We start from the raw sequence: 12,693 nt of genomic DNA, 5'->3' as shown, positions 1-12,693 counted from the left end.
GAAAGATTGCTGCAATGTCTATCTATACATCAATTTTAATGCACTCATAGTAATTCCAAACTACTGTGTGCCTACTGTATTTTATTTTGCTCCATGCTTCACCTTGCCCTCTTAATTTTAGCCTTGTGGTTCTAGCTTCTGCCTGAGTGGCTGGAGTTTGAGAGGTGGTTGCTTGGTTTGTTCCTCCAGGAGCCTCTTTGGAACCCCTCATCTTATTGCAGCCCCAAGTCTTGTGATGGACTTGCAGTAAGTGGCATCGCTTGTGCTGCTGGCAGGGCAGATTAACTCTGGCTGCTTTCTGCAATATGGAGTTAAGACAGAGCTGTTGGGAGGGCATCAAAATGCTACACATTGTGTGACTACATTCTTAATTTGATAATATTTCCCACTGGTTGGAAAGCAGACACCAGTCAGATTAACGAATCCTTGAAAGATTGTTGTCTATAAACTTTTTATTTCAAGCTTGTTGAAGTTAGCAGAGACAGCCCTCTTCTTTCTGTTAGTGGTCTGAGCACTCGACAGAAACTAAGACAGTCCATATAGCCTCTGCTGCAGAATGAGCTGCCACATGTTTCAGGGTGAACTGTAGTGCTCAAGCCCTTTCCTTCACGTCACTACAAATGCAGGAACTGGGGTCTTCCAATTGTCCTGCCATCTTCACATTCTAGTCTCTGCTTGAGATATCATTCATGTCTATCACCATCTATACAGTCTCACCAAATAACAGTCTCATGGAATGTCATAGAAATTGCATGGTGTGAAAGGTATGGATATTTGAATGTAGTGATCTTTTGGTTCATCTCTTAACTGCTAGTTATTAACAACATAGCCACCTATACCTGTGATCAGATTAATGCAGAGTGTTTTGGATAACTTCCTATTTTACTCTTCTATCCATGCCAACTGTAACTTGTATTTAGATTGCATTCTTAATGTAAAAAAAGTGTTTCAGATGCTTCAGAATGGAGATAGAGGAACAGATGTTCAGCCGCATAGGGAGAGGTTAGCAAGCATGACTGGCCAAAAAGATGGGTTTTAAGTTTTGTAATGTGGGGAGCATGAATTGTGGGGGGGTGGGGAGGGGGAGATGCGGTGGCAGTGGGGTGTGGAAGAGGTTTAGGGAGGGTTTGCAAAAAGCTGGGCTGAGGGGAGATGTACAGGAAGCCAGAGTGGGATTCTACGGCAAAGAGGGGATTTTCAGGTTGGTTGTGATTGCAGAAGTAGGTGAGACTAGGGAGGCATTTGAAGATGAAGATGAGGATGTGGATTCTAAGTTTAACTTGGGGGAGACAATTGAGGGTAGTAAGAGCATGTTCTGCAGCATTTTGGACAAGTGGAAGTTTATGGAGTGTGCTATGGGAGGCAAGTAAGGAGGGTATTGAGGTAATTGAGTTTTGAGGTGACCAGCTCAGATAATGGTTTCAATAATAGAGGGCCTGAGGTGTGCCATGGTGGAAGTAAGCAGTCTAATGATGGCTGAGGTTTAGTGCTGGATTTTGTGCAATCTGATTTCAGGCTGAGAGTCATCGGCAAAAGGTTCCAGCAAATGATTTTGTTTGTATTGGGGGTTGATTGCACCGTTCACCTGTTCAGAGATTGTGACTCTATCTATGACTTGGTGGTGGTTGTAGGGTTGAAAATGGTGGTGGTGATGTCGAGTTGGAATTACATATTGCGGGAGGTGGAGGGGGACATTGCAGGGAGAAAAGAAATGGGAGAGTTAAATTCTTGCTTGGTAACTTGCTATAAACACTTGCACTATTGCAAAGTAGAATGTAAATCTGGCCCTTGCAGCCCTTAAGGGACAAGTAGCTCTTGTTCCCAGGCTAATACCTTCACGTTCTGGTTCCTTTGAAATTTCACTACCTCTGTTCAAGAGCTCCTCTGGGCTGAAACCTTTAAGGCAATTTACATCACTGAAGCAGCTCAGTGGAGAGGAATCAAAAGCAAATGCTGGAATCACTCAGCAGGTCTGGCAGCATCTGTGGAAAGAGAAGCAGAGTTAACGTTTCGGGTCAGTGACCCTTCTTCGGAACTGACAAATATTAGAAAAGTCACAGATTATAAGCAAGTGAGGTGGGGGTGGGGCAAGAGATAACAAAGGAGAAGGTGCAGATTGGACCAGGCCACATAGCTGACCAAAAGGTCATGGAGCAAAGGCAAACAATATGTTAATGGTGTGTTGAAAGACAAAGCATTAGTACAGATTAGGTGTGAATACACTGAATATTGAACAGCAGCAAGTGCAAACCTGAAAAAAAACCTGAAAAAAACAGTGGGTAAGCAAACTGAACAAACTAAGATGAAATGAAATAAATGCAAAAGAAAGATTGTAAAAAATGTAAAAAAGAATGTTTAAAAAAAAAAGGAAGAAAAGATAACTAAAAATGAAAGTAAAATGGGGGGCTGTCATGTTCTGAAATTATTGAACTCAATGTTCAGTCCGGCAGGCTGTAGTGTGCCTAATCGGTAGATGAGATGCTGTTCCTCGAGCTTGCGTTGATGTTCACTGGAACACTGCAGCAATCCCAGGACAGAGATATGAGCATGAGAGTAGGGGGGAGTGTTGAAATGGCAAGCAACCGGAAGCTCAGGGTCCTGCTTGCGGACTGAGCGGTGATGTTCCGCAAAGCGGTCACCCAGTCTGCGCTTGGTCTCCCCAATGTAGAGGAGACCACACTGTGAGCAGTGAATACAGTATACTACATTGAAAGAAGTACAAGTAAATTGCTGCTTCACCTGAAAGGATTGTTTGGGGCCTGGGATAGTGAGGAGAGAGGAGGTAAATGGGCAGGTATTACACCTCCTGCGATTGCAGGGGAAGGTGCCCTGGGACGGGGACGAGGTGGTGGGGGTAATGGAGGAGTGGACCAGGGTGTCGCGGAGGGAACGATCCCTTCGGAATGCTGATGGGAAGGGAGGGGAAGATGCGACTGGTAGTGGCATCACGCTGGAGGTGGCGAAAATGGCGGAGGATGATCCTTTGGATATGGAGGCTGGTGGGATGAAAAGTGAGGACAAGGGGAACCCTGTCACGGTTCTGGAACCGTGGAGAGGAATGTCTGACTGGCAATGCTAAAAAAATTTTAAAGCATCAGAAATAAGTCTAACCTTTTTATAAAAGATTCCTTTTGAACAAGTGCCTCCCCTGACATTTTCTTTCACTTTAAGCTCTTGTAATGTGAAAGCAATTTGTCCTAATAGCTAATAGTACTTTTGATATTGAGTATATTTTTTTTCTTGTAATAGACTGCAGTGAAAGTTTTTAACATCCAACCCAACTTAACATTTTCGGATGGAAACTGCAGCAGTGATCGTGCATCTCTTCAACTGACAGATAAATGGACCAAGCTGAATTTTCTGTTCGTTGTGGTGAGTTAAGAGTGCTCAGTATTAAATCCATAAGTTGTACAAATTCCATTTAAATGTTTCACTTTGGTGATGTGTATTTTTTTTAAGAAGAAAGGCCTTCCTGATTTGGTTCTATCCTGCTACCTCTTGTAAAAAATAAAAAGCTTTGCATTGAGTAAAACTTATTAGGGATGCCATATTCACTTATGTTGCCTTTGACTTTTTTTGTGCATGAACATAAAATGCCAGTATTACCAGGTGTTTTCATTTTGGGGGCATTAGATCTCAGGCAGTCCTTGACCTCAACTGATTCTGGAGCTCCATACAGAATCATTGGATAGCAATCAGAAATGAACTTTCTGCCCAGCTTGAGGTTGCTGAGATAATCTTGGTTCCGCTCCTGTGCCCTGGATGAGATTTACTAACGCAGCTCAGACTGGGAGCCCATATGAGACTTTCCTGGTCTATCTCACTCAATATCAGTTTGTCATATATTTGCCTACTGACCCATGGGATCTTAGCTGAAATAATCTGAATAAACTTAGTCACAACACATTGAGGTAAACGAGGGTCACAATAATCAAACTAGCAGTTCCGGTTTTTGGTTTGTCAATTGTGTAGTTCTTAAGGGGGGTTTCAGTGCTTGGGTACATTGAATTTGGAGACCAAGGCAGATCTCAAGTGTAAGCTGTCTTCTCCAATAATTTTAAAGAATCATTAAATAGCAAATTGGGTTAGAGTGCCTTAAAGACTTCTTGCACCATTAAGACTTAAATATATAAAGCTTAGATGATATTTACCAAAACTGTGGACATTTAGAATCTTGTTAAACCAACTTTCAAGAATCTGTTGGATGAAGGATTATAACTGACTTCGTACTGATGCTATTCATTTAAACTGACGTTCTTACTTAAGGCATTGCTCGGCTATGTAAAGGATTGCTGACATTACTATTGTTCTCTGCAATGGCTTTTCGGAATAGTGCCCATTAGTTTTATGAAGAACTAACTGTCTGTTACCCAAATGTGATTGCATAATGGTATTCAGCTTGTGATGTGAAATCTGATATCTTTTTGTTCAGAATACTACTACCAAAAAGTTTTATCTGAAGGGGATCTCCGTTTCCACAAGCATTGTTTCACCACCTACTCAAGGTAAGTTTTAACCTTTAGAAAATGCACCTTGATGCAAGTAAAATTATGGTTAGAAATTTCATTGTTTAAAAAAAACTATTATTCAGTTCAACCTAGGTGTACGGTATACACAATACAGATTTGAAATGTTCAATCTCCTAGAAAGAACTGTCACTTCAGCATTGATCCTCCTATAAATCTTTCCCAATGCTATATTACTACTGGACTTCTATTTGATGCATCTTAAATTAACAGAGCTGCAACTTCACTCAATTTCAGAAATGGCAAAATGTTATTGAGAATATTCTTTGTAGGTCTTGCAGCTGGGTTCTGTAATGTGACTGGTGTATCGGGGATGCTGGGGTTTCACAGCATGGGGAAGGGTTTCATTGGCCTAGAGGGGGATCTCAGCTTAGGCAAAACTGGGGGACACAATGTCTGATTTGGCTCGCTACTGGATTTCTGGCGTCTGTCAGCAGTGAGGGGATTGGGAGGGCATAGGCCTGGCTGTACTCTGTCCTTCCCCTCCCCTGGTCTCATCTGTGTCAGTAATGAAAATGCAGTTCATAATTTGAGGTTTTGCTTGCTTTCAAAACTCTACTGATCTTTCTAACATAAGAACTAGGAGCAGGAGTAGGCAATTCAGCCCCTCGAGCCTGCTCCATCATTCAATACTGTCATGGCTGATCTCAACTCTGCCTCAACTCCACTTTCCTGCCCGTTCTCCATAACCCTTCAACCCATAACCCTAACGACCCCATACTAGTATAAGATGAGACATTTTCTTGGCATAGTAATCCTTTTGAAGTTTAGCAAAGTGCAATGTGTATATTCAGTAGTATCATTGATTTTTCTTGCTTTTTTGAAAGAAAAGTATACATTTTGCTCGAGTAAAACTTTTAAAATTTGACTCAGGTTAATTTTGAATACAACCAAGTTGATTTTTAGCAACAGCAGAACAGTATGGTATTTTGCTAGCTGAATGCTACTGGTCCATCCCGTACTGCACATGCTCAGGCTGCCTTCTGCAATGTTAAGCCCAGGTTTTTGATTAATAATCTTTTAAAATTTTAACTGAGGTTGTAGACACAAGACAATTTAATGGATATTCATGTTGTGAAATGCATAATTTTGTCTTGTTTAAAAGATTCTTGGACATTAGCAACTTCAGTTAGAGGGAGCATTTTTACTTTTAGCTCTGTAAATTCTGACAATATTGGCATGACTTTCCCTTTTATAAAATGTTGATGGTACTTTCTATTACAAAATTTACATAGGAAGTAAATTACTGTATACTGGAAGCTTGTGCTTTACAGAAAACTTCAAATTTATGGCATGTGCTTCTTACTGACAAACTTTGCGACTTGTTATAATTTTATGTCACCTTCATGTCAGCATTTATAACAGGCAAATGCTTTGTTGAACACAACTAATCTAGATTTGGAGAACTTAATTTGGAATGGCTATAGATAAAGAAACGGTGGTAGATGTGATGTACAAACAGGAGGTGTTAGTATGGTGCGCCACAAGCAGGTTGTAGATGTTTGGGCAAATTGTACTTAATGAATAGCAGTATGGATTTAAGGTGATTGGTAGAAGGATTAGAGGGGACATGAGGAAAAGCTTTTTCACCCTGAGGGTGGTGGGTGTCTGGAATTCACTGCCTGGATCGGTGGTGGAGGCAGAAACCCTCAACTCTTTTAAAAGGTACCTGGACGTGCACCTGAAGTGCTGTAACCTGCAAGGCTATGGACCAAGTGATGGAAGGTGGGATTAGATTGGACGGCTAGTTTTTTCAGCAGGCACAGACATGATGGGCTGAATGGCCACCTCCTGTGCCGTAATTTTCCTAATGTTCTGTGGATAAAAATTGTTTGTCAGACAGGAAATAATTGCATTAATGGGTTCTGCTCCAGTTGGAGATTGGTGGAAGTGGTGTACCTCAGGGATTAATGCTGAGTCCACTTTTGGCCATAGAGAATACAGTATCAAAATTCATTGTTGACCCAAAGGTAGGGGGTACTGACAAACTGGGGAGGATTATAATAGACTTTGAGGATATAGTCTACTTAATGAAATAGGAAGCCTGGTGTGAGGAGAAGAGGGATGGGAGTATACCCTCAATGGAAAGTTGTTGATGGGTGTGGTTCAGGAGTGTACAGGTGAATAAAACCATTAAAAAGGTTTTTACAAATGGAGGCATAGACTGCAAGTGAAGGAAGTTATAAAATTTATATAAAACATTGATTAAACCACAGTTACAATACTGTCTGCAGGTTGGGTTGCATCATTATAGAAGTAGAAAAGTCTAAGATATATGATGGAAAATCTTAAATTTATAAAAGGCTTTGGTAGTGAAAGGGAAAAGAGTTAGAATAGAGTGTCTCCTTAGGTTGTGTAATGGGTGCATTGCTCACTAAATTGAAGGCGCTCAAACTGTACAGTAAGAGCAGTTATGCGTATTGTGGCGCTCACGTAAAGTGCAGCGATTGAAAAATACAAGAACTCGACCTGAAGAGTTTTAAAAATTGACTTTTTTTTGAAGTGGACAATGTGTTTCAAAATGGACACCGAAGGTCAAAAGACCTTCAAAAGATATTCAAATTATCTGGCAAGGAAAAAAAATACATTCAGAGCTAAGAGGTATTCATCCTGAACCCATCAAGAGACATTTTTGAATTAAATGGTTTCTTCTGAAACCAGGGTGTGAAGTAGTCACATCCTGGGGCATTGATTGCTACAGGGAGGAAGATCTCCCTCTCCCAGCAAAGGCAAGATGTGAGAGACTTCTGGCTTTAAAGGTAGCTCGAGAGAGAGAGAGGTAGAGGGGGGGAGGGGCAGAGGGAGGGGGGGAGGGGCAGAGGGAGGGGGGGAGGGGCAGAGGGAGGGGGGGAGGGGCAGAGGGAGGGGGGGAGGGGCAGAGGGAGGGGGGGAGGGGCAGAGGGGTAGAGGGGGGGGGGGGGAGAGAGGTAGAGGGGGGGGGGGGGAGAGGGAGGTAGAGGGGGGGAGAGAGGTAGAGGTAGAGGGGGGGAGAGAGAGAGGTAGAGGTGGGGGGAGAGGTAGAGGTGGGGGGGGGGGGAGAGAGGTAGAGGTGGGGGGGGGGGGAGAGAGGTAGAGGTGGGGGGGGGGGGAGAGAGGTAGAGGTGGGGGGGGGGGGAGAGAGGTAGAGGTGGGGGGGGGGGGGAGAGAGGTAGAGGTGGGGGGGGGGGGGAGAGAGGTAGAGGTGGGGGGGGGGGGGAGAGAGGTAGAGGTGGGGGGGGGGGGGAGAGAGGTAGAGGTGGGGGGGGGGGGAGAGAGGTAGAGGTGGGGGGGGGGGGGGGAGAGAGGTAGAGGTGGGGGGGGGGGGAGAGAGGTAGAGGTGGGGGGGGGGGGAGAGAGGTAGAGGTGGGGGGGGGGGGAGAGAGGTAGAGGTGGGGGGGGGGGGAGAGAGGTAGAGGTGGGGGGGGGGGAGAGAGGTAGAGGTGGGGGGGGGGGAGAGGTAGAGGTGGGGGGGGGGGGAGGTAGAGGTGGGGGGGGGGGAGAGGTAGAGGTGGGGGGGGGGAGAGGTAGAGGTGGGGGGGGGGGGGAGAGGTAGAGGTGGGGGGGGGGGGGAGAGGTAGAGGTGGGGGGGGGAGGGGAGAGGTAGAGGGGGGGGGGGGGAGAGGTAGAGGGGGAGGGGGGGGGAGGGGAGAGGTAGGGGGGGGGAGGGGAGAGGTAGAGGGGGAGGGGGGGGGAGGGGAGAGGTAGAGGGGGAGGGGAGAGGTAGAGGGGGAGGGGGGGGAAGAGAGGTAGAGGTAGAGGGGGGGGGAAGAGAGGTAGAGGGAGGGGGGGGGGGGGAAGAGAGGTAGAGGGAGGGGGGGGGGGGAGAGAGGTAGAGGGAGGTGTTGAACACTACTTGGAGGAAGCACTGAGGGTGGCAAGGGCACAGAGTGTACTCTGGCTGGAGGACTTCAATGTTCATCACCAAGAGTGGTTCAGTAGCACCACAACTGACACAGCTGGCCGAAGGACATAGCTGCTAGAGTGGGTCTGCGGCAGGTGGTGAGGGACCCAACAAGAGGGAAAAACCTGCTTAACCTCGTCCTCATCAATCTACCTGTCACAGATGCATCTGTCCATGACAGTATTGTTAGGAGTGCCACTGCACATTTCTTGTGGAGACGAAGTCCCATCTTCACATTGAGTCTACTCTCTATCGTGGTGTGTGGCACTACCACCATGCTAAATGGGACAGATTTTGAACAGATCTAACAACTCAAAATTGGGCATCGATGAGGCGCTATGGGGCAGCAGCAGGATTGTATTCAACCACAATCTGTAAGCTCATGGTTCACCATATCCCCCACTCTAGCATTACTATCAAGCTGGGGGATCAACCCTGGTTCGATGAAGAATGTAGGAGGGCATGCCCGGAGCAGACCAGGCATACCTAAAGATGAGGTGTCAACAAGGTGAAGCTACGACACAGGACTACATGCACGCCAAATAGTGGAAGTAGCATGCAATAGACAGAGCTAAGCATTCGCACAACCAACAGATGAGATCTAAGCTCTGCAGTCCTGCCGCATCCCGTCGTGAATGGTGGTGGACATTTAAACAACTAAGGAGGAGGTGGCTCCACAAATATCCCCATCCTTGATGATGGAGTCACATAGTGCAAAAGACGAGACTGAAGCATTTGCAACCAGTAACAGCCAGACGTGCCGAGTGGATGATCCATCTCAACCTCCACCTGAGGTCCCCAGCATCACAGCTGCTTGTCTTCAGCCAATTTGATTCACTCCATGTGATACTAAGAAACGGCTGAGGCACTGGATACTGCAAAGGCTATGGGCCCTGACAATGTTCAGGCAATAGTACTGAAGGCTTGTGCTCCAAAACTGACCGCGCCCTAGCCAAACTGTTCCAGTACAGCTACTACACTGGCATCTACCTGAAATTGCGGAAAATTGCCCAGGTGTGTCCTGTACACACAAAGGACAAATCCAACCTGGCCAATTACTGTCCCATCTGTCTACTCTCAATCACCAGCAAAGTGATGGAGGGGTTCATCAAAAGTGCTATCAAGTGGCATTTATTCAGCAATAACCTGCTCACTGACTCTCAGTTAGGGTTCTTCCAGGGCCACTTAGTCCCTGACCTCATTACAGCCTTTGTCCGAAAATGAACTCAAGGTGAGGTGAGAGTGACTGCCCTTGACATCAAGGCAGCATTTGACTGAGTATGGCATCAAGGAGTCCCAGCAAAAGTGGAGTCAATGGGAATATGGGGAAAACTTTCCACCGGTTGGAGACATACCTAGCACAAAGGAAGATGATTGTGGTTATCCGAGGTCAATCATCTCAATCCCAGAACATCGCTGCAGGAGTTCTCAGGGTAGTGTTCTAGGCTCAACCAGCTTCAGCTGCTTCATCAATGACCTTCCCTCCATTATAAGGTTAGAAGTGGGGATGTTTGCGCAATGTTCAGTTCCATTTGCGACTCCTCAGATACTGAAGCAATGCATATCCATATGCAACAAGACTTGGGCAACATTCAGGCTTGGGTTGATGTGTGGCGTGAATGTAACTTGCCACTTAAGTGCCAGGCAATGACCATCTCCAACAAGATGTTGCCTGGGCTGGAGCATTTCAGCTATGAAGAGAGACTGAACAGGCTAGGTTTGTTTTCCTTAGAGCAGAGAAGACTGAAGGGAGACCTGATTGAGGTATACAAATTGGAGGGGTATAGATAGGAAGAAACTTTTTCCCTTAGCAGTGGTGTCAGTAACCAGGGGCCATAGTTTTAAGGTAAGGGGCAAGAGGTTTAGAGGGGATTTGAGAAAAATTCCGGTTGGAATCTGGAACACACTGCCTGAAGGGGTGGTAGAGGCAAGAACCCTCAACATTTAAGAAGTATCTAGATGAGCATTGAAACGCCATAGCCTACAAGGCTATGGGCCAAGTGCTGGAAAATGGGATTAGAATAGATAGGTGCTTGATGGCTGGCATCAGTGGGCCGAAAGGCCTGTTTCTGTGCTGTATAACACTGACTCTATAAGAGAGAATTCAACCATCTCTCCTTGACATTCAATGACATTACCATCGCTGAATCCCCCATTATCAACATCCTGGGGGTTACCATTGACCAGAAACTGAACTGGACCAGCCATATAAGTACTGTGGCTACAAGAGCAGGTCAGAGGCTAGGAATTCTGCGGCGAGTAACTCACCACCAGTCTCCCCAAAGCCTGTCCACCATCTACAAGGCACAAGTCAGGAGTGTCATGGACTACTGTCCACTTAACTGGATGGGTGCAGCTCCAACAGCAAATATTCAAGAAGCTCAACACCATCCAGCACAAAGCAGCCTGCTTGATTGGCACCCCATCCACCACTTTCAACGTTCACTCCCTCCACCACTGCGCACAGTGGCAGCAGTGTGCATCATCTACAAGATGCACTGCAGCAACTCAGCAAGGCTCCTTTGACATCACCTTCCAAACCTGCGACCTCTGCCGCCTGGAAGGACAAGGGCAGCAGGTACATGAGAGCACCACCACCTGCAAGTTCCCCTCCAAGCCCCACACCATCCAGACTTGGAACTATATCACCGTTCCTTTGCTGTCACTGGGTCAGCACTGTATGTGTACCTACACCACTTGGACTGCAGTCGTTCAAGAAGGCAGTTCATCACCACCTTCTCGAAGACAATTAGGGATGGGCAATAAATGATGGCCTAACCAGCGACGCCCGCAACCGGTGAAAAAATGCTTTAAAAACCCTCACCACCTGGCCATAACAGTATGAATAAATTTACCTGCCGTAAGGAATCATTTGTTTTGAATTCAGTTTTTTTCCTCGTATTAACCTTCCCAATCTCTTGATTTTTGTCTGAATTGAGGCTGTACCTCTATTTGAGATTATTTATTAATTCCTGTTAATTATAACTTGTCAACTGTGGGAGGAGAACTCGGGGAATGAGCCTGATGTGGTACTGGACTAGTAATCCAGAAATTGTGCTTTTAAGTCCCACCAGGGCCATTTGTGAAATTGAATGCAGTAAAACTCTGGTAATGTCAAATAGTACCAGAAAAATAACCGTGAAAGCTTCCAGATTATCAATTTTTAAAATGAACTGGTTCACAAATGTCTTTCAGGGCAGGTCTGGCCTACATGTAACTTTAGCGTCACACTGTGGTTGACTCCTGATACCCTCAAGGTGATTAGGGATGAACAATAAATGCAGTGTCACTGAGAACAAATCAGATTCAAGGTTCTGTATGAGACAGGTAGCTTTTCCCCTATTTGTGATTGGCTTGTCCCAACTTAAAGGTTGAGATTCATTGTTTTTGTTTCAGTTTCTGTGCCTCCCTGGACATTGCAACAACCTGAATTTCTGTTCCATTTCCTTTGATTTTTACATTTAGGAAAGAAGTTTAAGGCCGAAAATACCAGCCTGACCTACCTACAGACAACTTTAGGCAAATCTTATATGTGCCATTCTGAACAGATGCTGCAGGTGAACCCAAACTTCTCCATCAATGCATTTGAGCTCCATGTTCAGCCATTCAGGGTAAACGATTCAAAATATGGAACTGGTAGGTTATTGCAATTTTAATGTGTTAATATTTTGATAGCTTTGTGAACGGCATGTGCAGTTTTGTGCTGTAATTAATATGTAGATTAATGTATTCTTATACCTTCAGCTTTCTGTATCTTTCCCTTTATCCCTTGAGTCCTGTCTGTTCCCTGCCAAGGTGGTTAATTGACTATCTCCTAGACTTCCTGCTAATGCTACACAGACATTGGTTATTTCAGAGTTATGTTTGCTCTTATGCTTGTACTGTTGGGGAATACCTGAGGGGTTCAAGGGTGCACAAATAGCTAGCATTAAATTCGGCTGCATTCATTTCAGTTATATACTTTATAAAGTACACTTGCTGTCCTCTGCTAGCACACTCCTCCTGAATGAACTGTTCTGATGTATTGTCTGGGGTGTCTTAGCATAGACTAAGAAATAATTAACCACCCTTGTATGTCTTTCACTTATGTGCACCCTCCACATACCATAGTCCTATCTGACCATCATCTCATCCCTTTGGGGCACAGAATGTGTTTGCTTCAAGGTGAGATTATAGGAGTCTTGCTAGTCGGTCAGTTTCAGCTTAGCTTCTGATCTAATTGTATAGGCACAATATAATGTCTTTAGCGACACTGGTGTAGGTGTGCACCTGGTTTCCCTGCAGACA

At 45.3% G+C, this 12,693-nt stretch overlaps 1 protein-coding gene across 1 annotated transcript in view; it reads left to right on the top strand.

Moving 5' to 3' along the window:
* LOC137374305 (lysosome-associated membrane glycoprotein 1-like) overlaps window positions 1-12,693 on the top strand; it is a 49,571-nt gene that overhangs the window by 34,132 nt on the left and 2,746 nt on the right. Inside the window, exons 6-8 of the mRNA XM_068040144.1 lie at window positions 3,250-3,372; window positions 4,433-4,505; window positions 11,872-12,042. Coding sequence (XP_067896245.1) covers window positions 3,250-3,372; window positions 4,433-4,505; window positions 11,872-12,042 — 367 coding nt within the window. The remainder of the gene's footprint in view (window positions 1-3,249; window positions 3,373-4,432; window positions 4,506-11,871; window positions 12,043-12,693) is intronic.

Source organism: Heterodontus francisci, chromosome 10 (assembly GCF_036365525.1).
Source record: "Heterodontus francisci isolate sHetFra1 chromosome 10, sHetFra1.hap1, whole genome shotgun sequence".
Classification (NCBI taxonomy): domain Eukaryota; kingdom Metazoa; phylum Chordata; class Chondrichthyes; order Heterodontiformes; family Heterodontidae; genus Heterodontus; species Heterodontus francisci.
The sequence above is the reverse complement of the archived record's forward strand: the minus strand, read 5'-3'. Positions and strand labels throughout refer to the sequence as shown.